The 26,393-nt window shown below is 42.6% G+C and overlaps 1 protein-coding gene across 1 annotated transcript in view; it reads right to left on the bottom strand.

Annotated features, from left to right (window-relative positions):
* CACNA1C (calcium voltage-gated channel subunit alpha1 C) overlaps nt 1-26,393 on the bottom strand; it is a 638,289-nt gene that overhangs the window by 225,147 nt on the left and 386,749 nt on the right. Inside the window, exon 5 of the mRNA XM_058559143.1 lies at nt 23,393-23,532. Within this exon, the coding sequence (XP_058415126.1) occupies nt 23,393-23,532 (140 nt within the window). The remainder of the gene's footprint in view (nt 1-23,392; nt 23,533-26,393) is intronic.

The following is a 26,393-nucleotide window of genomic DNA, read 5'->3' as shown; positions in this document are numbered from 1 at the left end:
CCATGGACTGAAACCAACTGGAAGCCAGAGGGCAAGGCAGCCTTTTGACGTAGTCCATACGGCCAGCCCCCTAGGCCAGAGAGCAGAGTGGAGAAGGGTGGAGAGTAGATGTAGGTGGGGCAAATGGAACATTGTGGGGCAGACAGAACAGCTGGGTAGTTGGCAAAGTATCTTTTTGCCACCATAACCACTCTATTAAACCAGGGGGTGTTACCCTATTTGTAGGGTTTCTGAGTTTTATGAGCCAAGAAGTCCCCTCCTAGAAAGGGTGATCAGATAAATGTCTTCTGACTCTAACTCGCTAGCCAACTCTGGGTCCTCATCTTCCAAAGTCATACTTGACTGGAATCTAGAAATGAATGCTCCAATCAGCACGTGGTTGTGACTATCATCATCATCATCATCATCATCATCTTCATCTTCATCATCATCATCATCAGGTGGTGACTACCGGCTTACTTCTGATCTACATGAACCAGTTTGGACTGGCTAGAAATTGGAGGTGTGATGAACTTCACAGATCATGTTTTGTGCTTTCATTTGGCTAATGAAGCAAAGGATATGTTTAATGGTTTCACAGGCTCAATGGCTTTCAAAAGAAAATAGGTCTAGAATTAGGAAGGCAGGTAGTTTTCTCTTGGATTAAGGAGTAAGTTTGTCAAATTGAGGGTCAAGGGTGCCTGATGCATTTTCTTACTGGAAAAAAGTTTTCCTATTAAGGGAGAAAGAACTCTTGCCTGGATAGCTTTCCTACAGTGTCAAGTTTTATTTTTTTTGTGTGTGTTCCTATTAAAGTGTCCTTATTCATTAGAGGTTTTCATTTATTTTTAATTGAACCTTTCCATATTAATAAATTTCTGCATCCCACAAGTGGTTTGATGAACATTAAAGGAGGGCTGTTGCCCTAGGAAAGGGATGGTGAACATTGTTGCCTAATAAATTAAAATCTATAAGGGTAATTAAAATATCAACCTTCATGTTGAATTAACTGTTTTTTATATTAGCAACATAAGTTGTAAAGAGAAGCTCAGAGAAAAAATATAAAACAAATCCTGATATTAGAAGAAAATAAATACAGCAAAATGGAGATAAGATGACCCAAAATGAACAACAATGATAATATCAGCTACCATTTCTTGAGGACTCAGCGTGGGCTGGGCACTGTGCGAAATGCTTTACATCCATCCTCTCATTGAATTCTCCAACTATCTTGATAAAGATAAACAAGCTGAGGCTTAGGTAAGACAGATAACTTGCCCAAGATTACACAGCTGGAAAATGCTGGAGCTGGAGTTACAAGCCAAGCCAAGCTGACTTTAAAACCTCCAATCCAATCTTAGCCACTATTCAGGCAAAACTGGCAAATGCACTATACTACTCCCTGATCCTGTGCCACGACGGATGTTGTTGTTGATCACGGCCTCCTTCCCTCTGGTGCCAGATGGGGCTTCACAATGCTTCTCAACAAGATATCTCTCCCGACCACTCTAATCCACTGGAAGTGACTGGCTCCTTGAATGCTGCTTCCCTACTGGTAATAAACGGTACCTTTCAGCTACGGGCAGAAGAGAATGCCTACCTCCTCTGGCACCTGCCAATGATGTAGATGCCTAGACCTGCACTTTTCCTTCTTCTAAAACTCTTTTTGATAAATATTTGTGAGATATAACATATGTACAGAAAAGTGCAAAAAAGAAAGATGTTATAGTGTATAATTTATCACAAAACAAATCGCTGTGTAATTATCACTCAGGTTGAAAACTAGAACATCAGATCCGCAGAAGCCCCACTCATGCTCCCTCCTGGTTGGTGCCCTCTCCTACCTCAAGATAACCACTATATTATACTTCAATAACAAGTTAAAATGTAATTCACCACATTAATAAAAAAATCATGAGTCTATCAATAGATGTAGAAAAAATCATTTCATAAAATTCATTATCCCCCAATCTTTTACATTCTTTTCTGTATTTCCCAGTCTTTTGATTCTCTGTGCTTGATTCTCAAAACTTTACCCTCATCTCTCTACAGTTCAATAATTTTGTTTTCAGCTATGCCAAATCTTCTTTTAAATCCATTCACTGCATTTTTCATATTTGCTATTGTATTCTTCATTTCTAAAATTTATACTTGGTTCTTTTCCATATCTTCTAGTTCTCTGGAACATTATCAATCTTGTCTTTGATCTCTTTGAATATAGTAAATATAATTATTTTCAAGTCTATACCTGATAATTGCAATCTCTGGATCCCCTGTGAGTCTATTTCTTTTGTCTATAGCTTCTGCTAATTTTCATTCATGTTATCTTGTCTCCTCGTGTGCCTAGTTATTTTGTATTGTGGGTTAGAACTTATTTTTGTAAAAGTGTTTTTCAAAATAATTTGAGAACTTTGATGATTATCTGTCTCCAGATAGGATTCATATTTGTCTTTGTCAGGGATCTTTTCTAAGTTTCAGAAAAGAGAGGATTTAGAATATTTTATCTAACATTTCTAATTGCCCTCAGCAGGACAGTTGATCCAAATTACCTCATCTGCCATTTCAGAGTGCAAAAGTGGCTTGTACTTCTTAAGGAAGAAACTACCTAGGGAAGTCCTCTCACTATAGTTTTTCCTACCACTCCCACACCCAGAACCAGGTAACTGAGTCTTTGAATACATGGACATAGTCTAAAGGGTTGGAAAATCTCTGTCAGTCAAATTCTCTTAGTGCCAGCCCCTTGGCAGAGCTTCTTGGAGTAGAGTTTCTGGGGTCTGGCTATATGCAGAATGACACACCTGATAATAAGACTGAACAGGAGAGAGTCACTGCTGATTCTCGCTCCTTCTTTCAGAAATGTAAAAAGGGTGCAGCTTTTAGAAAAATTGAAAAATGTCTCCATGGTTCTGGTGAGAAATGACATATACTCACTACAGAGTTATCAAGTTGGATGAGTTACTAGGATAGACCTGATTATATCTAACTCTTTTTCCAACAAATACCATGATACCCAGGCAACTCACAGGTTTCTCTTCCCTGGCTATTCTTGAGGTGGAGTTTAACAAAGAACCAAGCTTGTTTATTGCTGCCAACTTATGGTGACTCTGTACACCATAAATTAATCTTTCTATGCAACTAAAACAAAATGTTCTTAGGATTCCAGCCTTACTTATTTCCCGATTCTGGCTCAAATCACTAAAGAATCAATAGGGACTTTGGCACTGATCAAATTTTTCTATAGAGGGAAAAATGTCCACACATTATGCTTAATTTTTTTTAAGAGATTTTGGACTTACTGGAAAAAATACCAGACTATTTTGTCTTCTGGCACTAATAGCTGTGTGACCTTGGCAGTCATGTCACGTTTTTGGGTCTAGGTTTCAACATCTTTTAAATGAAGATATTGGAGGAGAAAGCCCACTCTGGCTCTACAATTCACTGGATTGTTATTTTCTGAATATCTTAAGATTCTAGTACTTTTCCTTCCTCCAACTACTATTACGCCTTATACATAATAAGTCCTCAATAAACATGTGACAAATAAATTAATATATAATGTAAAATATAATACAGCATTATGCTATATAATGTATAAGAAATAATATCATAGGGGCCGGCCGGGTGGCACAAGTGGTTAAGTGCGCACGCGACGCTGCGGCGGCCCGGGGTTCTCTGGTTCGGATCCTGGGCGCGCACTGACGTACCACTTGTCGAGCCATGCTGTGGTGGCGTCCCATATAAAGTGGAGGAAGATGGGCACAGACGTTAGCCCAGGGCCAGTCTTCCTCAAATAAAAAAAAAAATAAAAGAAGTAATATCATATATAACTTATATAATTTTGGGGGAATACCTTACGTCTGCTAACATATTAGTCATTCATTTCAAGTACACTTCCATTTCCAGCCATTTTGGAGGAACTGGTGGTACCAGACAAGCCCTTTCACCATAAACATTAAAAATCTGGACAAAATTATAAGAGGCAAATATTTTAAGAAAATAGACATAAAGCAGCACAGGGTTGTAATCCCTAAGAGAATTGAAACTCACAGAATGACTACATCATGGTTCTCTAACTGGGAACAATTTCCTCACCACAGCACAAAGAGCTACAGTCCAAGGTGACAGACCACTGCAGTCCTGCTGATCTGAGAAGGCAGAGATCAGATTAGAATTTGGGCAGCTGTAGTGGTTGTGTTGGGACATCAGAGAGGAGGCAGCTAGGTAGATAAGGGATCCCAAGAGTTAGTGTAGGGGTCCTCTGTGTGTCCATGGCTTAGGGCTGACTCATGCATGTGCAGGGTGAAACCTCTGAGGCCTGTCAGATAGCAGCTGCTATGGGATTGAAAGCAAAAAAGAGATCCTGTAGGTTAAGCAGTGCTGGGGAAAGAGCAGTGTCAATAGGTTGGTATCTGGCCCTGCCATATTGGAGAGATTTAGTTAACATCTCATTAATACCTTGGGCAACCAACGGAAACACTAGAAAGGGTATACCTTATGAGTAAAGAACTTACCCTAGAGTAAGGCCTACTCTAGACCCATCCTGACAAAGTCCAAAACCAAGATTTGACAAGATTTGAAGGGGAAATGGAGTTTGGAGGTTGAGGGGTTTGGGCTTTCAATTGATCTGCACCAACAAGCACAAAACCAAGCCTATACGAGTTCATGGTTATCAGCCAGTAATTGAACTGTCTGCTGAGGAATCAATACTCTTAGAAAGATGATAGAATCCAGGTCTCTAAAACATATGATTCATGATTCCAGTATTTAGAAAAAAAAATCACTAGATATATAAAGAAATGGGAAAATGTGAAACATAGTCAAGAAAAAACAGCCAATAGGAAACTGAAAATGATATTAGTCAGATGTTGGGTTTAGCAGACATGGATTTTAATACAGCTTAAAGAACATCTAAAGAATTAAAGAAAAATATGTTAAAAGAATTAAAGGAGTATATGGTCTTAAAGAGAAACAGCGCATTCCACAGATAAATGGAAACTATAAAAAGAAACCAAATGAAATTCTACAACTGAGAAGTAACTGGAATGAAAAATTCATTGAGTAGGCTTAATAAAGATTGAGAGCCCAGGAAAAAGTGAGTTACCTAGAAGAATAATCAATAAAAATTATTCAAATATGTGGGAAACAGAGGAAAAAAAGACTGCAGAAAACTGAACAAAGACTCAGGGACCAATGAGATAATACAAAATGGACAAACCTAAGTGTAATTAGAGTCTCAGAAAGAGAAGAGTGAGATTGGGGCAGAAAAAATGTTTGAAGAAATAATGGCCAAAAACTTCTCAAACTTGATGAAAACCTCCAATTTATGAATGAATCTGAGAAGCTCAACAAACTCCAAGCAGGACAAATGTAATGAAAACCACAACAGGGCACATCATAGTGATCTGCTGAAAACCAAAGACAGAGAGACAATCTAGAAAGCAGTCAAGAAAAAAAGAAGCATATGCAGGGGAACCATGATAAGAACATCAATGACTTCTCATCAGAGACAACAGAGGCCAGGAGAAAATGGAACAACATTTTTAAAGTTCTGAAAGAAAAAAAACCTGTCAACCAAGAATTCTATATCCAGCAAAAATATTCTTCAAAAAGACATTTTAAGATAAATGAAAGCTGAGACAATTCATCGGCAGTGGACCTGGGTTATAGAAATGCTAGGGGATGTCCTTCAGGATCAGTGCAAATGATACCAGCAGGAAACCTGGATCTACAGAAAGGAAGGGAGAACATCAGAAATGGTAAATATAAAAGACTAAGTTTTTAATTTTTTCTCATAATTTACTTAAAAGACAACTGACTATTTAAAGCAAAAATCATTAACACTTTGGGTAGAGTTTATAATGTATGTATAAGTAAAAGATGTGTGACAATCACACAGGACAGGGGGTCGGGTAAATGAAATGATACTATTGTAAGGCTACTACATTTGTCACTGTACACTTAAAATGTGTGAATTTTATTGATTAGAAATTATACTTCAATAAAGCTGATTTTTAAAAATCAAGTGTAGAAGTTCCCTTTCCTCTAATCTGTACTACTTGGAGCCTGAGGTAGGTAGACAGGGAGTAGGACCCAGAGGAATAATAATAGCTAATATTTGCAGATTGCTTCTTACATATTGAGCACAATTCTAAATTCTTTACAAGCACTTACTTATTTAGTCCTCACAACAACTCCAAGAGGTAAGTGCAATTTTAACCCCCAATTTACAGATCAGGAAACCGAGGCACATAGCTAAAAAGCAGTGGCTCTGGGAATTTAAACCTAGGAAATGGAACTCCACTGTCTGTGTCCTCCACCACTAATTGTCATGAATCAGCGAGAGGAAACAAACTGAGAATGACAGGTGCAGAGGGCTCGTGTTCTGCGTATTGATCACTTCATGGGACGCTGACCTCACCGTATCTTCATTTCCTCTCCCTTCATTTTTCTCTCTGGCATTTATAAAGTATGGGTCACTTGTAAGCCTAATTGGCCTTTATTATTACCATTATTTTAAATTAGGTTACAGTCACCTTGCTGCTGGCTGTTATTTCATGTGGGGATCTCTAGGAAAGGGCCAGGCACAAAGAGAATCAATCATGGAGCTTCCTGAACTTAAAAAACCTCTCTTCTTTTGTAAGTTACACCACCTGCCACAGTCCTGGGCACATGATCAGTGCTTAATAAATATTGTTGATTTACTATATGACATATTCTGGACTGTATTGGGAGCTGAAAGAGTGAAGGGATTTGTCAAAGGTCACACCCTGTTGATCTAGAATTAGTGATTAAAAAAGAAATTCTCAGGTCACTGCTGTTTCCTACCATCGAAGCACAGAATTATACTGCTCAGAAGAATTTTAGGGCTAATACAATTTAACCCTCTCCTTTCCCAGATAAGGAAACTGAGGGTCAGATGTGAAACGATAAGGTCATGTCACTGGCCAGACTTAGATCCCTGGTCTCCTCACCTGCAGGGGCAGAGTGCCTCCCACTTCATCATGAGTCCCTCAGGTGGCAATAATACTGTTTCTCATCAGCCCCTGTGGCCACAGGGGTTCACGAACCATCACAACATAAATAAACCAACTCCGAACTAACAAGTGTCCTCAATCTCGAAAGCCAGCAGGGTTCCCTGCTGGGAGTGCTGTGCTCTCCTCCAGTCAGCAGGGACCCGAGTCCCGCAGGGATTCTTCCTGACCTGGAACACAGTCCAATCCCATCTCTGCTCATCACTTGAGAGAAGCACTCGGGACTATGTTTGCCTGTCTACCCGTTAGGGGGAATGTCCCTGCCTTCCTGGACCACTGGGCCAATTAATCAGCCAGGAAGGCTCTTGGAGTCTGAGAGCCTCGCATGGATGCTGAATATTGCTTTTAGTTGGTGGTAACCCTAACATTTATCACCACCCACATTTGGTTCTCAAACCAAAGGGGGCATTCTCATCCCCGGGGGAATGTCTGTGCACTTTAGTAAATACGAGAAGTTATTGTGCGACTCGACGTATTCTTTGCTGCTACTCTTTTTTAAGCTGCTATATGTAGAACACCAAATAATAGAGATTTTCCCAGTTTAGTCACATACCATTATTGACATTCAATAACTTTTCAGTAAAACTCCGTGACAGCAGGGACTGGGACCTTTGAATATGCTCATTGTTTACATTACCCTGCTTTGCCGCATTGGGGTCATTTTTCTCTCCTTACTACCTGAGGCTGTGGCTCATCGCATCCAGCATCTCTCTGCAAGAGGAGGATTTAAAAGAGTCTTTGTTGCTAGATGCTTGTGGGGCTTTACAGATAAAATCTCATCCCTGTCCATGGAATACGCATCATTAATCTCACTTTGTAGGTAGAGAAACTGAGGCAAAGCACAAAGCAGGGAACAGAGAGGCTGGCAGCAGGGCAGGGACTGTACCTGCGCCCCTCACCTCCTAGTCCAGAGCCCCTTTGGAGGCACCTGGAAGGGAGAGGGACAAGAGCTGCCGAATCGGAGGAGAGAGGGGGTGTAGTGGAAGATCAGGAGTCACGCTGGGCAATGTCGGAGAGGGCGAGCATCAATTCCTAGATGCTGTGCACAGGAAAGGTGTCGGGGGACTGGGGCAGGGTGTGTGGGACCCTATTCTAAATCCTGTTCTGTTTCTGAGAGGCAAGACATGCCAACACCAGGGAGCTGACTGCAGGCTCCTTACCGCAAAGCGAGCCAGCCAACCTGTTTGGGATGTTAAGAGGCCACGCTGTTTATAGCTGTCCTCCAGAGGGCTCTGCTCCACCCTGTTGAACACAAGGCTGTGCTGCCTGGGGCGGAAAGGTGGGAGGGCACCTGGGTCTTGCTTCCCTCTTGGGGTGGCTGTGAACTTATATGTTCGAGGGAGCTCTGTAAGCTCCAAGACTATACAAAACCAAAATGTCCCTTCGTGACCGCCATCAGTCTTCTTACAGATGGTGTAGGAATCAAGAGTCTTGCCTGCCCACCACCAGCTGGCTGTGTGACCTTGAGAAAGCCATTTAACTGGTCTTCTTGCAGTGGTCCCATCTGTAGAATGGAAACTTGGTTGGACCAGATATCTAAGTCCCTTCCCACTCAGACATTCTGATTCAGGAAACGCATGAGGAGATGAATGGAGGGAACAAAGTTTTATTACATCCTGTTTCAGTGAAGGGAGTGGTAGAGAAGAGGGCCCAGAAGATGCTGCAGAAAGGATTTCTGAATGGGGAGGGCAGTGGGACTGAGCAGCCTCTGGCCCTATGAGAAGTAGAGTGAGGGATGGACTTATGGGTTACCCTCTGCACATGCCCCTCTCCTCATAAGCAGCAACCTTGTAAGTGTCCCTCCATTCTAGTTTAAGGTCCTATGACATTTAAGACCCCTTTAGGACGAATGGGCCAAAAGGGCAGAGGAAGCAAAATAGGAAGTGAGAGGAGGAAGGAGGCCGAGTCCAGGGAAATGAAAAGGGAGCAAGGGCAGAGGGTGGAGAGGCAAAAAGGGCTGTCAAAGGCAGGGGGTATGGGCTGGGGCAAAGAGGATGAGACCGTGGGGGAGGAAGGAGACGCAGACGGCAGTCAGCCCAGGCCCTTCAAGTTATGGGCGGAACAGAGGGCCAGGGGGAGGACTGACCTGCCCAAGGTCACTGAGCCAGTTAGGGGTGAAGGTAGGGCAGAGTCTGAGTCTCCTGCCCACTTCAGGCTTGTACACTACTGCCCCACCTGCACCAGGTCGGAAGAGGAGGTGGGGAGGGAAGCGATGTGGATGTGAGCCTCTGCTCTGACTCAGGAGTCTTCTCTGGGACTCAGTTTCCAAAACTGGTAAATTTCAGGGGCTGAGTTACTTGATTGCAAGTATCAGCTCTAGACAGACTTTCTCTCATTAAATCCGGAATGATGGTGGTGTTAGTGCCATTGAGTCCGACTCCTAGCAACCCTGTGCACAGCACACTGGAACCCTGCCCGGTCTTTTTGTGCCATCCTTTCACCTTGTGGTGATTCAGACATTGCTCCACTGCTATTCACAGGGTTTTCATAGACAATTTTTTCAGAAGCGGGTGGCCAGGTCCTTCTTCCTAGTCTGTCTTAGTCTGGAAGCGCCACTGAAACCTGTCCACCATGGGTGACCCTGCTGGTATTTGAAATCCCGGTGGCATAGCTTTCAGCATCACAGCAGCACTGCAGCTGCCGCAGTATGACAACCGACAGATGGGTGGTGTGGTTCCCTCACCAGGAAAGGAAGCGGGCTGGGCAGTGGTGGTGAGTGCAGAATCTTGACCACTAGGCCGCCAGGGCTGGAATGGTGAGGTGTCCTTAAATATGAGTGAGGGTAATGGGCTGTATGCCAGGACCATCTCTGGTGACCAAGCCCTCCTCCTCTCTAGCACAGTGTGGGCATCCCCCTGGGCCATGCAGCACTGTCCTGGGAGCAGGAATGGTGATTGCAAATCCACCGTGGCCCAACTTACCAAAGAGCAGATTTCGGGCAGGATGGCATGACCGCTTTTGAACCATCAAAGTGTGAAAACACTCAGGGAAGTTGTTTTAGCAGCTCTAATGTGCCCCCATGGGTCTGACTGGCCACAGCGTTTGTTAATCATTGTGGCCAGTTTCACAGTTACTAATCCCCAGGAGGGGAGAACCCATTCTGGGGGAAAACTGCATCTCAGGAAGAGTGTATCTCACCTGGGCACTTGGGTACTCGGGTGAGTTTTTAACTTTTGCAGCAGGAAATTTTAAGTCAAGAAGCCCCTCCATCAATAAAAATAAAAAAAGAGTGTTGGGTGTCCTGCAGTGTAGGATCTCCGGCAGAGTCCTCAGAGAGAGCAGGATGACCCGACGTGGCCTCCGGAAGGGAGGAAGTGCAGGGCGGAGAGCATGGGCTGCTCTGGTCTGGTTCTGACTCCAGCTCTGCCACCAGCTAGCCTTGTGCAGGCTGGGTTAATGAACCTCCCTGGAATTCAAGACCCACCATCCGTTCTGATAGTCTTCAGGAGATTTCCCAGATATTGAGCTGTCTCTCTGCAGTGTGGTCTTTTGAACATTTCTAATGGAGAGGAAAGAGCAGAGGCTGTTGAGAAAACTGCCTTATTGGCATGGCTTCCAGGACCCACCACCATCTTTTCCCTGCTGCCTTTTCTCGCCTGGTTCTCACTGCTTCCTCCTCTCTAGTGGATTGGTCCATGCTGGACTGTCCTGCATCAGTGACCCAACAAATGAAGTTTTTACCCCAAATGTCCTTTCATCTCCACCCCTACCTCTTCTACATAAACCTCAAGGCTCATCTCAAATACTGCCTCCTTCATAATACTTTTCTGGACTGCCACAGGCCCCTGGGAAACTCGCCTCTTGAATCCATTTCATTATCTGTATGTACTATGCAAGTCAATCATACACACGACTCTCTGGTATTTTTTTTGGTCTCAGGTTGCTATTTAACTCTTGAATATTCTTTATCTTCTAAAGTATATGTTTTGTCTTCATAGTGACCGTGTCATATATTTCTATTTTATATGTCTAATGCAATGTAATATAATGCAACGTCGTGTAATAGCTACCATTTAACTGAATACTTACTATACGCAAGGCACTGTTTATGAGCTTTGTATGCATTAACTCATTCAGTTTTTCTAACAACATATGAAATAGGTTCTATTATTATTCCCATTTTACAGATGAGGAAACTAAGGCACAGAGAGGCTTAGTAACTTCCCCAAGGTCACAGAGTAAGTCAGTGGCAGAAGCCAGGCAGTCTGATTCAACAGCTCTTGCTCAAAACCACTATGCTTTAAGTCTCTCCCAGTGTCTTCTATATGGTGTCCACTCAACAGGTATTTGTTGACTGCTTGGTGCTGATTAGTTTTCAGGAAACGATTCTCATCTGAGCAAGGAAAAAGAGGAAGAAAGAGTTTGGCCTCCCCTCCACACATGGCCCTCACTGCTCCTTCTCACTTTTCAAGAAGGAAGCAAACCCTTGTTTAATAACAAGCTCTTTTCTATTTTGTGTGCTTCCAGAAATAACACTTTTAACTGAGAAACAGCTAATCTTATAAAAATTCATATCACAGGAAAAACATATCCCATGAAAAGTCTTTAAGGCATTCAAGCATCTTGATAGATGGGGACAGTATTCCATTTATCTCTGTGTCCCCAGTGCCTCACTTCATGCTTGGCTCACAGAAAGTGCTCGATACATGTTCACGGTGAATGGATGGTGTTTTCCAAGGCTGGTGCTGGTCTGGCACGGAGGTGACTGCTCAGTCCCCTTCATCGTCAGATCAAGTCTGGGCTACTGCAAGTGTTTGTCAAAGACCTCCCAAATCTAAAAGATACTTTCCCACCTCCGTCTGTCTGCCCCCTTTATTCAGTCCACTCCTGAAAGTTCTTCTCCAGGAGGACATACGGGATTACATGGAGAGGAGGAAATGACCCCGTGCTTATTGCTCCACCGACAAATGCACTCCTTTCATATACGGTGCAAATATTTAATCACAACTTTCTATATTATTGTGCACGTTCACTGTGTAATGTTTATTGTTCCATATGGCTTATTTTTTGGTACAATATGCATGCTTCCCAGCACTTATGCTGTGGCAGAGTGGAGCCTCACAAGCAGTGAGAACTGATTTCCTTTATTGTGGAAGAGTCTTGATGAAGCAAAATGGACAAATCTTTCAATTACACAGAATTTCATTGAAAGAGTCAACAGATTTTTACATCCACAGTGAAATCAACTCTAAAGTTTACAGCCTGCCTGTATACAATTCCAGGGCCATGGTCATTCTCCTTCCTTTTCATAATTTCCTGGAATGCCCCGCCTTGCTTATCCTTTCAAGATCCATCCCAAATGCCACCTCCTCCAAGAAGCCTTTCCAGATTCTCTATCTTCACTCTCAAGAGTATGGCGTCCCAAAAGCATACTTGTCTCAGAACTCACCACATCTTACTTAAGCTTTTGCATTTTCTTTCTTTGGCACTCTCCAATTTTTGTTCTACACCATCATTTCTATGAACATTTATTCTTCTACACTTCAGGCTCTTTGAGAAGACACTTAGGATCAGACTCATTTCTGTGTCTGCTGTGATGGCTAGCAAAATCCTGCATAAAGTAGTCACTCTGGCGGTTATGTTGAACAAATTAATAAATGCTCATGGACTTGTACCCTCGCAATCATCTCTCTCCCTCCATAATCAGTGATTTTAAGATTTCAATGGCATTTAATATACATACAGACATTTAAAAAATAATGGCAATTTTTTGGGCTTAGAGTTACAGATCCCACAAACCACTCAGTTAGGCTAATTGTTACAAGAAATAACATCTTATCTACATATCACACGATTGTCATGAAGATCAAATAAGAAGAAGAAGTAAAACCCTTGGAAATGCTAAGGAGGGCACACACAAACAGAAGGTCTTTTAGCACTGGCATTGTTGCAGTGAGCCAGTTAGTTCTTAGCACCTGCTATGTGCAGCACTGCCACTCAGCCAGGAGGGGGCTGTGTGACAATATCCACTCATTCTACAAAGATTTATCTGGCATCGTAGAAGCTGAGGACACAGCAGTGAACAAAAACAATCAAAAATTGTTGTCCTCATGGAGTTTATGTTCTTGTGAGGCAAGGGTAATAAATAAATAAAGAAGTAAACATATAGGATGACAGATGATGAAAAGTGATCTGGGAAAAATGAAGCAGTGAGGGGGCACAGGAAATGTGAGGATGGGTGAAACGGGTGGTGGGAGAGGCCTCTCTGATAAGATGACATTTCCATGAAGACTGGAGGAGGAGAGCACACTGGCCACGTGGACAGCTGAGTAAAGGGCATTCCAGACAAGAGGAGCAGCAGGTGCAAAGTCCTCCAGGGGTAGTGGGTTCAGAATGCTGGAGGCCCAGCAAGGAGGTCACTGAGGCTGGTGAGGAGGGAGAGGAGGGAAGGGTGGAAGGAGATAAGATCAGAGAGAAGAGAGGGAGATCATGTAGTGCCTTGCGGGACTCTGTGAGTTAGGGAAGACTTGGAGAGTTCTAAGCAAAGCAGTGACATGTATTTTAAGAGGACTTGTACTTGAAAAGGACAATTTTGGCTGCTGTGTTAGGACCAGGCTGTGACAAAGGGCAAGGGTGGAAGTGGAGAATCTTGTTAGGAGGCTACTGTGATAATCCAGGCAAGACATGATGGTGGCTCGCCCTGGAGGGAATGTGGAGGTGGTAAGAAACAGTGAGATTCTTGATATATTTTGAAGGTATGGCTGATAGGATTTTCTGATGGAGCGGATACAAAGGGAGAGAGAAAGAAATAAGTCAAAGATTTTTTGGCCTAAGTAACTGGAAGGATGAGGTTGATGTTTACCATTATGGGAAAGACTCTGAGAAGACTGAGAGTTTTGTTATGGAGAGGTAAGTTCGAGATGCTTATTAGATATCTGATTAAAGGAATGGAGTAGGCAAGTAGGTATAGGTCTGGAGTTTAGAGGAGCGGTCTGAGCTGGTGACATACATTTTGTAGTTATTAGAAGATATATAGATGATATTTAACGCCATGAGACTGGACATGATAACCAGCGACTACTGAGCGTAGATAGAGGAGAGGTCCAAGGATTGAGCCTGGAGCTCTCCAATGTTAAGAGGATGAGAAGATGAGGGGGAAATCAGCAAAGGATTCTGATGATGAAAAACAAGTGAAGTAAGGGCAGAACTAAGAAAGAACTGTGTCCCAGAAGCCAAGTGACAATAGTGGTTCAAAGACAAGGGACGATCTTGTATCCAGTGCTATGATAGAGCAAGTAAAATGGCACCAGAGAACTGACCACTGGAGTCAGCAATGTGGAAATCATTGGTGGTCTCAACAAGAGAAGTTTTAGTGCAGTAGTGGGGGAAAAACACTGATTGGAGTAGACTCAAGAGAAAATGAGAAGACAAGAATTGGAGACAACAGATAGACACAACTCTTTTGAGGAGTTTTGCTGAAATATAAAAAAAGACAATCAAAAATTATGAGAAATGGAGGAAGGAGGCATTTGTCTAGGCTTGTAGTGGTAGGAGATACTGCTGATGTTTTCCTAGATAATAGCAACCAAACTAGTGCAGGACACTTACTCACCTTGTCTACATATTCTACTATTAAAAAAGTCGCACAGACGCTATTCTAGTGAGAAGGAGTGAAAGGCTGGATTAGGCCTTCCTTTAAGCTGCAAAAAGAGCTATTCTCTTTTTATTGGTGACCCACAGAAAACAAAGCACAGTTGTTAGCATAAGCATGGAGCTGCTTGCAAGGCTGCCCACAACTGCAAAACCATCTCAGTGTCATCATCTATAATGACAAAAATATCTTCCTGAACTGCATGGCAGGTAGTATTAGGGCCTTATATTTGAGGCGTTATATCATGTCTTCATCTTTCTGATGAGAGAATGCCAAGGAGTGTTACCTCTTCTTGACCACCACAGTAACGTTCCACCATTATTTAAATGCATATGGAGACAGGATACCTTCTTTAGGAAGTGTCTTCTACAGAGGAACCCTAGCTACTCTATCTAATCTAATCTCCCTTTTAAATGCACTGAAGTATGAGTGACTCTCAACCACATGCATCTCTAATTAAGAATCTCTGTATCAGAGTAATTACTGTAACTATTTCTATTAATAACAATCCCTCAATCTCTTTGTGATAGATTGTACTATTTGTACAATTATTCACCCACGCTTCTCTGGAGGTACAGTATACTTCTTTGTCCCATTATCTTTGGGACAAAGATAGGATATGACTTGCTTTGGCCACTGGAATGTGAGCAGCTGTGATATAAGCCATATTTGAGCAAATGTCTAAAATATGCTTGTGTGGCTTAGCTCTAGGCCCCCTTTGTGAGCATCTGCTCTTGGCCATGAGAACAACATGGCCTACATGCTGGATCCCTCTTCGACCTGGGCTCTGGAATGAGGTGACACACAGACCCTGGTCAAGCCCAAGCCCAGCTGAGCCCATAAGAGCAGCAGCTGGCCAACATCCTCAGGTAACATGAGCCAGGTATAAATGTTTCTGATTTTAAGTCACTGAGGGTTTGGGATTGTTTGTTCCTGCAGCAAAAGCTGAACGATAAACTCTTTTATTAGACTGTCAAATTCCTCAAGAGATGAAAGGACCATATTCATTCTTTATGATACGTCCTCCTACCCAGCACAGTGCTCTGAAATTGTGGGCCCCTACAATGGGGTAACATTCATTATGTCCACTGTAGCTTTGTTGGTTGAAGTTTGAAATCAAATCATAGTTCTTTTTACTGACACATTGGCTGTACCATCATAATAAGCTCCTTAAAGTCATGTTTCAAGTCATTCTCATTCCTTGATTTTGGTCTATTGAGTAATGGCTAATTGACCAAGAAAACTCAAATAATTTAGGCTTCACAAAAGGGGAAGCGGGTCTTGGCATTGTGGGAGATCAAGATTTGGCCACCCTGAAATATATCTCTTTACCTTGATTGTTTTCTCTGAGGGACATTTCACCTCCCCCATTAACTGCCTAAAGAATTTGACATGGTGGCTCCTTCCTGGAACAGATCTTCTATCATGATGGCTGTAATGATAATGTAAAATAGATGTTACAATGGGAGGGGCACCAAGCCCCTTTTATCAAAAAACTCTATCTCTCCCTGACCACATTATCTATAGATGACCCCGAAAAGAATTGTCCTCCTGCCCTCTGAAGTCCCAGGCCACTACCCACCCCCAACACGCTCCTCGCCTTTAGCTGCAATACTTAAGCAAGCAGCTTAGACAGAGGGACGAGTTGCTCATTTCTGAGTTTCTCCCATGTATACATGTTATTAAACTTGGTATTATTTTCTCCTGCTAACCTGTCTTGTTGATTATTTGGCCAGACAGAAGAACCTTAAGGAAAAGGGCAGAGGGAGATTCTCCCTCTTCCCCCAACAGTTTTGGCGTAGTCACCAGGAGCCACACTGGCTGGCAAGTTGCCTTCTCTGGCTGGAAGACCTGCCTTCTCCCTGGACTACTGCAGATGATGAGATACGGGAACGCCTGACGAAAGCCGGCAAAAAGGTAAGACTTCTTACCATGTCAGCCTCCCAGAATCTCTATCTGCGGAGTCCGGCGGAAGGAAATGGTGAGAATTTTTTCTCTTTCTAAATTTAGATTGGCAGGAGAAAATATTTGGGAAACTAGTTTCTTGTGCTTTTAGTGACTCTTGGTTTAAATTTGGTAGAGTACTCTTGGTTTTGATATTGATCCCTTTTCCTCCCAGAGGTAGTCTCTGTTTTTTCTCTTTTGTCTGTGTCTTTTGTCATAAGAAGGAAATACCATAGGGTAGGATGCAGGCATAGGCCCTATAAGCCTGCTGTCTGGGCTGGCCCCACAGACTGGTGAGTTTGCAGGTCTCACCAGACCAGTGTCTACAAACTTTGCTGTGGGTTAATATGCACATGAAGTGAAGGCCATTGCCAAGGGCATCTTGGAAGCCAAAAAGGCCGCAAATTTGGTGGGCACGGGTCGAGCAGTTAAGAGCCATTAGGGCGCTCGCCACTTTCAGAAGACTCCCGTGACAGGATAAGTTGGGTCACGGAATGGGGTAGATGACACAAGTCCCCCGCCAACTGCAAGAAAATGTCCCTGCAACCACGAGGTACTCTGTAAAAGCACACAGTCCCCAACCCCGCGGCACCTCCGCCCCAGGTATTATTCTGGCTCCAAGAGACCTAAGGTGTGACTAAAGCTGTCATTGTGCACATAAAAAAAAAATTAAAAAAAAACGGATGAGGTTTTTCCTTCTGTCTTGTTCTGTGTCCTGAGAAAACTTGGCTTTGTGACCAGTGAGAATCTTCTCCTTGGTCTCCACCATACGGAAGGTACATTTACCGGAGTGCACCTTGGTGGCCAGTCGAGTAGACTGGGGTTCCGAACTGTCTTTGTCTGGCTGTGCCAAGCTCTCAGGGGAGTTTGTCACAAAGCGCCCAGTCCATAAGGGCTTTTGTCGTCTTAACCTTTGTTGCTTGTTAGTGCTGAAAAAATCCCATTCCAGGATCGCCTGCCCGGTGTCACAGATTAGCGGGTCTGTGACTGGAGGCGTCCCACACTATTGTGGGAGACCGGAGACACCGTTTTCACTACACCATCCTTACCGCCTGTGCAACGAAGGTCTTTACTTTTTCTGAATATCTTTGGGAGTGAATTCTTTGGATCACGGGGGCTACATCATCTGCGCCCTCACCAGGGACGCCTCTTGTGTCCATGGTAGATTTATTCTAAGCGTGGAAAGTTACCTCCGGGTCTTTCCTTAAAAAGGCTTATTGGTTCAAGTCACTATTGGAATAAATATACAAATGAAGATCCTACTCGTCAATGGCCAGACGACGGATCCTTTGAATTGGGAAAACTTCTAAACTGGGGGAAAAAAAATTTTTTTGAGAGCTCTCACATAATTGTTTAATTGGTACCTAAGAAAAAAGGCCAGAAAAAGGAAGGGAAAAATTTGACTAGCCTTAAGACCTTGACTCAGGTTACAATTGAATTGAGAACATGTAAAAGTGTAAGTGTTGATAAGATTATAAAGGTTGGAATGTTTGAGCTAATTTTATATAAAGAGGTTACATCAACTTTGTCTGAGTATGTTTTAAAATGTCTGACTGGGAATGCTTCCCTTGTCCAAAATTAGAAGACGAAGACCTATTGATAAAAGTCTTAATGATAACTATGTTTAAAAGTATAAGAGGTGATGAAATTTACATGAAATTTTGTAGGAAAAAACTGATGTTATTTCTATTACAGAACTGGTTAACAAAAATAGTAATTTAAATGATGGCTAATTTTATCTGATGTCTTATGAAGTCTTATAGGCAATCTAAATAATTATTGGGAACAAGTAAATAGTTGTGAAAAAGATGAATGTTGGATGAACTTTAAACAATAATTATGTGTTATGGTGGTTACTGCTTCCAAACTCTTTTTGGTAACTTAAAACTTTAGAGTTTTGCTAAAATTTATGATAAAAATTCACTGAGTATCATCATTTCCAAATAACATATTAGACATTGATTGCTAAATGTACATTTGTCTACTTTTGGCTTTTCATTACAGGAAAACTAAAAGGTGTTTTGGGTCTATTGATAAACATGTGTTTTATTAAAAGATTATACTATAAAGTAACATATTTCTAGAAGTTATGAAGTGTTCATAAATTTTCCAAGCCACAAGATACTAATGTAAAAGAAAGTTTATAATTGTTTACTTAGTTTTTACTTAGAAATTAAGGTTTCTAAAGGTTAAAATTTCTAATTAGTATATGTGATTGAAGCTACTAAATATTAAGAAAAATATGTCTGTGTACAAGGAAAGTAAGATGTATAAAGGTACAAAGAATGGAAATGTTTTGTTTGGTTGATTAAGAAAGATAAATTTGTCCTCAAGTACTAGGAGGGAAAAGAAAGACATGGGACAAATTCTGAATGTAAAAAGAAAGCTATAGAAGGTTTGTAGAGGGAATTCTGGAAAAGGAGTTTTATGCATGGTCAAGTTGGCTAAGATTGAAATGAATTTAATTAAATAAATGAGTTTTAATAGCAGAAGTAAGCTGGTGCAAAATTAAAATTTGGTCTTATTTCTCTTAAAAGGATAATTTGCTTAAACTTGATAAAGAGGTTATAAAAGATTTTTCTTTACCTTTGGGTAAGTTTACCTAAAAGACAGAAAAAAAAAAAAAAACTGTTAAAATAATTTCCTGTGTTCAAAAGACCGAGGTCTCTCTATTAAGGCTTTTTGGATTGTTAGTGCTCTGTTTGCATTGACTTGACTGTTTATATTTTTGACAAGCCTCCCCAAAATTCATATCTCAAATAAAGTCTTTCTTTTACTTTTTTTCTTTGAGAATTTTCAAAGGGCCCTGGAACTTCTCAAAGAAATTTGCTCTCTTCCTATAAGGGGAAAGATACTAAACTTATTAGGCTTATTCAGTATGTTAAATTACATGGAAAGCATTGTCAGACAAGTGATGATAAGCCTGCTTAGGTGGTATTATGCGGGTAAATGTTATTCATATAGGTGTTTTAAAATTGTATAACATTACTGAAATGCTGATCTGTCCTGATTATCAGTCATAATTCTGGTTATTATTATTTTAAAGTGTTGTATGTCACAAAATTAACCAAATTTCTTTGTTAATTGCCATTTTGAGGTCTTGTTGTTTACAGACTTATTTCTTTGCTCTAATGCTTTTGCAAAATATGTTTCATCTTCAGAGAAGTTCATGGAAAGGACTTTAACACTTACTCTAGAATACAAGTTTCTGACAAACTTTCTGATCATAAAACTGAACTTGGTAAAGAAATTACAGAAATCTGATGGAGAAACTGACTTCATGAAGCTGCTAACAAAAAGACTGGGATCAAGAATGGATTACACAGGACTGAATGAACTGATAATTTGAACTTATAATTTTTATGATTTTTCATTTGAAGTATTGCTGAATTTTTAATGTTTTGTTTTTTCAGATTTAAGGAAAATTTTTTCTCTTTTCTCCTGAGCTAGCTATGATTTATAGCAATTTGGTAAATGATATTTTTGTAAGTAAAATTGAAATATTTATCTTTTTCTCTGTATCTGATCCCTCGAATTTGGAAACTCTTAGTAAGTGAGTATTGTTTTCATGGCAATATAGTTATTTGCATAAGTTCAATAAGAATCTGTTCTCCTTATAACAGGACACAATTGGAAACACTGGTTATATTACCAAGGCTGTGACTGGAACGCCATATAACCATACAGCTTTTGAGGAATGAAGATTGGACTTCATGGAATAAAGCCAGTGGAAATATCGGCCTGGTACCTTATGTTCCAAGCAGCACTTACCAGGATAAGTAAAGAATGTCACTTATCTGGCAGGTACAAGGAACCTCGAAATATTTGGGGGGAACCTCGGAAGAGAGGAATTCACCCAAATCTGTAGGTATTGCAGGCGAAGTCTGATGACAAAATCCTTGGCTTGGCTTTCCTGGTCTCGAGAGACCTTTGAAGTTCAATCTGAGATTCCTTATAAAAAGTTCCAGCAAAGCAGATTTAAAAGAGCCTATGTGATCAACTGCTACTCTTGCTGTACTTATGTAAATAATTGTGCCAACTCTATTGGAACTAGACTTATTTTGCAAACTAGTTAGTTTTAATTTGGCTATCTTAATGAAAATGAGGACGATTTTAGAGAGAAAAATTATATTTCAGTAAAAACTATTTCAGTATAAATTTGCAGATATTAGATCCTAGTTTTGTTAATTGTCTTTTGAGGTTTTTGTTTTATATCTGTTGACTAGACTGGATCCTGATTTCTTCAGTCTCCTGAAATATCTGGCTACAGATATCCAAACTAACATTTTTTATTTTTTTTTCCATCATTTTAATTTGAAATCGCTGAGAACTGAACCTGCCCTTTTTCCTGAAGCCTTACAAACTGAAGCTGATGGACTTGATACAAACTTAAGAGATTACCCGATGACATCATCAGAGACATTTAAACTGCAAAAGATACTTTGATGCTGACATCTAAAAATCTTCTTAACTGGCTGTCCTCTTATCTCAGAAACACGTTTCCAATTTGCTCCAACCATTAACCTTGTTTTTCTTTTGTTTCCATAGAAATGCTTCTTATTAAATACTTGATTGCTTGCTTCCACAATATAGGCGTAACCTTGAGAGCCCACCTGCATCACCACCTTCCAAAATGAACTTAATTGAACTGATCTATTATCAGGACTAAGAAATGTGTTCAGTGAGATGAAACAATCTACCAACTCAGCTTCTGGACTATGAAACTTCTTTAAGTTTCAAAAGGACTGTGAAACTTTTAGTTTCAAAGGCGGAACTGTGGGAGATCAAGATTTGGCCACCCTGAAATATATCTCTTTACCTTGATTGTTTTCTCTGAGGGACATTTCACCTCCCCCACTAACTGCCTAAAGAATTTGACATGGTGGCTCCTTCCTGGAACAGATCTTCTATCATGATGGCTGTAATAATGTAAAATAGATGTTACAATGGGAGGGGCACCAAGCCCCTTTTATCAAAAAACTCTATCTCTCCCTGACCACATTATCTATAGATGACCCCGAAAAGAATTGTCCTCCTGCCCTCTGAAGTCCCAGGCCACTACCCACCCCCAACACGCTCCTCGCCTTTAGCTGCAATACTTAAGCAAGCAGCTTAGACAGAGGGACGAGTTGCTCATTTCTGAGTTTCTCCCATGTATACATGTTATTAAACTTGGTATTATTTTCTCCTGCTAACCTGTCTTGTTGATTATTTGGCCAGACAGAAGAACCTTAAGGGAAAGGGCGGAGGGAGATTCTCCCTCTTCCCCCGACAGTTTCATATATACTGTTACTACTCCCAGGTGCCCCACAGTGATTACCGCCAAGTAGAGAGAATCTGCTCTAGATGTGCTTGTGTGGCTTCGCTCTATGTTCACTTTTGAGTTTAAGACAGAACGCGAGCTTTGCCTAGGGGCCCCACTGCAAAGAAAACAGGCTAACTCTTGTATTCATTTATCCAGTAAATTCCCCTGCTGTGTGCAGAGACCATTCTAGGCATTGTGCAGGAATCAGACAATATAAGGCATAGTTCTGGGCATCAAGGGGTTAATAATGTGACTGAAGAGACAAGATATTTGTGTAAAAGTTTCACACAGTCAAGAGCTGTATACCACTCAATTCTTTATAACAGGTCATGTAGTATGGTAGGAAAGAGAGTTGGTTTGTAAGTCAGGAGACCTGGTTCTAGTACTGCTCTGCTGCTGGTTAATTAAGTTACTGGGGAAGATCTTTTCACTGTTCTGTGAATGTATGAAAAGCATCGAACAGGTTAATATAAGGTCCCTCACATTTCTATGCTTTTATGACTCAGCGATATCACTGAGCAGTATAATGTCACCAGGTGCTCAGTGCCTGGTACAGGTGGTAAAGGCTGGGTGTTCAGAGGGCCTCTTTGTTTTCCTGTCCCCTGCCCCCATCTCCAAGCTAGTCTGGTTTCAGCCCAGCCATAGAGATCTCCTCTGCCTTGAGTTATGGGCCAGATCTGATGGAGCTGACTTGAGAGTGAAAAATCTCAGCACGCAAGTCCAGAATTATGCTCAGATACCACCAACTGAACCAGGAGGAGTGGAAGGAGGAGCTCTCTGAAAGCTAACTTAGCTCCCAGGAGCCACTTGGGCTGGGGTTTGCTGGAGCTGATGCTGGGTGCCCAAAGCTGCTGTGTTCAGTGCTGGGGCTCATCCATGATGGGACAGGCTTCTGGAGGAGGGGTAGAAGAGGAGCTGTCCCCGTGACTGATGTCCCGAGAGACAATATCTCTCCAACGCCCTTCTGCTTGATTCAGAGAGCTGAACACCCTCCACCACTCAGGCAGCGTGCCCACAATAGGGCTTCTGAGGCGGAGATGCCCCATTTCACATGAAAGGAGGAGAGGGCTGGGAGAAATGGAAAAACAGAACTTTTTGAACATCCACTGAAGCTTTGCTGATTGTTTTTTGGAAAAATACAGAAAGGAGAGATAATTCCATTGGCCAAAATACCCTGCGAGCCTCAGGGATTAGCCATCTCTGCTCACCTGGCTCTTCTGCTGCAAATGTATTTAAACTCCCAGCCAGGGCCTCGTGGGATTGCTCACACGGCGTGGACAGGCTTTCTCTGTGCCTGCCGTCCTCATCTGGCTGTGTGACTGCCATGAATTTTTTCAGGCGTTTATGGGAGCAGGGACCACAGTGTGTGTTAATGGATTCACATTAGAGTTGAGTTCTTAGAAGCAAAGGAATTCATTTAAGAAAAACCCTCCATTTATATGAAATCGGGTTTCTTTGCAAAGTGCTCTTGGCAATTCAGTGAAGGGAAGTGGGGTGTGGTGACAAGGTAACACTGTAAACAAGAATAATGGCTTTACTTACTCGGGACTCCGGACACCAGCCTCAAGGGGCGCAGCACGCGGAAGGCCCTCAGCGCCTTCACGTCAAATCCTGCCCCTTTCCCTCCTAGAGCGTTGGCCCCCTCGGCTTTGGTCGCTTGTTCTAAAATTGCACTAAAAAGCCTAGAAGAGAGAAGGGGAAGGAGCCGTCAGGACAGGTTTTCTTTGCCCGGCTGGGGCTCTGAATTCTCTGAAGGGAGCTGGCACAGCAGAGTTTGCAGGTGTCTCCAGCCCAGGAACAAGGGCCGAGGCGTGTGAGGGAGGGTCCGTGACCATCGTAAGATGACATTCACTCTCTGTGGGTGTCACCGTGCCAAGGGGGTAACCACTGCCCAGAGAGGTCTGAGTCAGGCGACAGGCAGGCCCTTTACTGTCACAGAGCTATGCATGAACACATCTGGCTTTGTGAGTTGTGCAGTCCTGGACAGAAGTGTAAAGCAGGTGAAGTTTGCTGCCAGTGCCCTCGTCCCTTTGCGGTGCCCTCTACCCCCTCCAAGGTATCCTAGCTCCTGCCCTCCTGTGGCCAAGGACCACATTCTCTCCCTCCCCATCCACCTCTTTCCTCCTAAGAAACTCCTCTCTTTGATTTGTACCTGGGCACAACAAATGATCCCATAGGAATCTACTTTGTGCTGCAAATACAAGGATGGGAAATTGACCATTGGCTTTAGCAACGTGAAGACTACTGAGACCTTGAAAATATCTGTTTTGGTGGCGTGATGGAGACAAAAGCCTAATAGATATGGGTTCAAGAGAGGATAGGAGGAGAAGTTCGAGACAGCTCTGTGCAATAGAAATATAATGCAAGCCACAAATATGAGCCAAATATGTAATTTAAATTTTCTAGTAGCCACATCAGAAAAGTAAAAAAGAAACAGGTAAAATTAACCGTGATAATAAGTTTTATTTAACCCAACATAACCAAAATATTATCATTTCAACAGTAATAAATATAAATAATGTTCAATGAGATATTTGTCACTTTCTGTTTTGTACTAGATCTTTCAAATCTGCTGTGTATTTTACACATACAGCCTATCTCAATTCAGATTTAGCCACATTTCAAGTGCTGAACGGCCGCATGAGGCTGGGGGCTACAGCACAGACAACTCTTTTGAGGAGTTTTGCTGTAAGCGGTAGTAGAAGAGAAAAGGTGGTCACCAGAAAAGGGTGTGGGATCCAGAGAGTTTTGTTTTGAAATGGGAGATATGGCAGCATTTCTATATGTGATGGGAGTCATCTAACAGAGACAGACTGTTTGCCGGTGCAGAGTGAGAGGGAAGAGTCACTGAGAGGAGCAACATCGTCAGCAGGCAGAAAGGGGATCTAATGCCCTTCGAGGGGTGCTGGCCGTAGGCAGGTACAGGGGTGGTTCCAGCAGGAAGGCACATCACAGGGGTACAGACATGGTTGTGGGAACATGTGCGAGTTCTCTTCTGATTGCATCTGTTTTCTCAGGGGAATAGGCAGCAAGGTCATCAGCTGAAAACGTGAAAGGGGAGGGGACACTGGAAGTGTGAAGGCTGAGGCAAAGGTACAAAAGAATCACCGACGGAAGTGGCAGAGCGAATGGAGCAGGGACGTGTCATAGGATTGCCAGCTGTCATTAAGGGCCTATCTGAGGCTGGTGCCGCAAGTGTAAAGGGAGACCCCTCTGCTCAGCTTTGTCTATTTCTCCACCCCTTTCAGTGGCACAGCTTCAGGTACCAAATAGGTCTCCATCTAGTTGGATTTGATCAGGGAAGGTGTTTTTCCAAGTGAGCGAGGTAAATGAAGAGAAGGAAGTTGAGTGTAAACGCAAGTGAGAGATGACAGCGCTTGGGTGTGGATCTAGGCTGGCTGGAAGGAGTGGACACGATGAGAGGAGGAAGAAAGAGAATGTGGCAGGATGAATGGATTGCTGGAGTTGAGTGCTGGAGGGAGTCAGCTGGAAAGAGGGATGGTATTGTTTAGAGTAGGATGTTTGTTTTGAGATTATGGGGGGTGTGGTTATTAGTTATGGCAGGGACGTTGGCTATAACCATGGGAGTGGGCAGTGGAGACAGGATGGAGTTAGGGTCCCTGGGGAAGAAGGTACCAAGGAACCAAGAAGCTACTGGAGGGTGATGGGAGGAGCAGTGAGTGCGAGAGAGAGCGGTGCGAGCCAGGAGCTCACGTCCTCAAGGAGTGGGGTGTGACTCAAAGGTCTGCAAGAGGAGAAGCAGCCGGTAGGAGGGTCTGATGACACAGACATCAGAACTGGAGGTTTTTAGGGAGGAGGAGGGGCAGCGGTCCAAAAGTAGAAATAAGAGGAAAGCAGGGCCCCTCTCCTGACCTCCAGGCTGTGCAACAAGGCATGTGGGAGAGACAGTGGCCATCTCCTGAGAGACTGCAGGGAAGCAGGACCCTCAGGGGAGAGCAGAAAGTGAAGGGAGGGACCAGAATTGAAGCTGAGGACTGAGGGCAGCACTCTGGCCACTTGCTCTGTAAACAAAGTTCTACTGGAATTCAGCACCGCCCACTGTTTACATAGTGCTGTTTTCTGCTACAGAGTCGAGTAGTTGGGACAAAGACTGCAAGGCTTGCAAAGCTGAAAATTAGTATCTGGCCCTTGACAGAAAATGTCTTCTGATCCCTTACTGGAGGACGGACTGTGGGGAACAGAGGGCACGATGGAAAGGTTTCAGGAGTAGGGTGGCAAGGGAGAAGGGATCAGAGGCAGAAAACCATATGGAATGGGAGTCTAGAATCTTGGGATTTTTGTGGTAACCAAGAAAAACAGGGGAAAGGGCATGCAGGAGCAATTTCTGTCCTTTGTACCCAGAGATGACTCTACAGATTCACTGTCAGCAGAGTGCATGGTGGGTCATGGCCTGGGGTCAAGGAGAAAGCCCAGGCCTCTGATCGGGGTCCCCATATCAGACCTGAACTCCCGGCCAGGGCAATTTGGTTCTTGAGGAATAGGCTTGAGCTCTTAAATCACTCATGCCCCAGGGAACTGGATC

Source organism: Diceros bicornis, chromosome 17 (genome assembly GCF_020826845.1).
Source record: "Diceros bicornis minor isolate mBicDic1 chromosome 17, mDicBic1.mat.cur, whole genome shotgun sequence".
Taxonomy (NCBI): Eukaryota; Metazoa; Chordata; class Mammalia; order Perissodactyla; family Rhinocerotidae; genus Diceros; species Diceros bicornis.
Note: the sequence above shows the minus strand (reverse complement) of the source record. Positions and strands in the feature narration are given on the sequence as shown.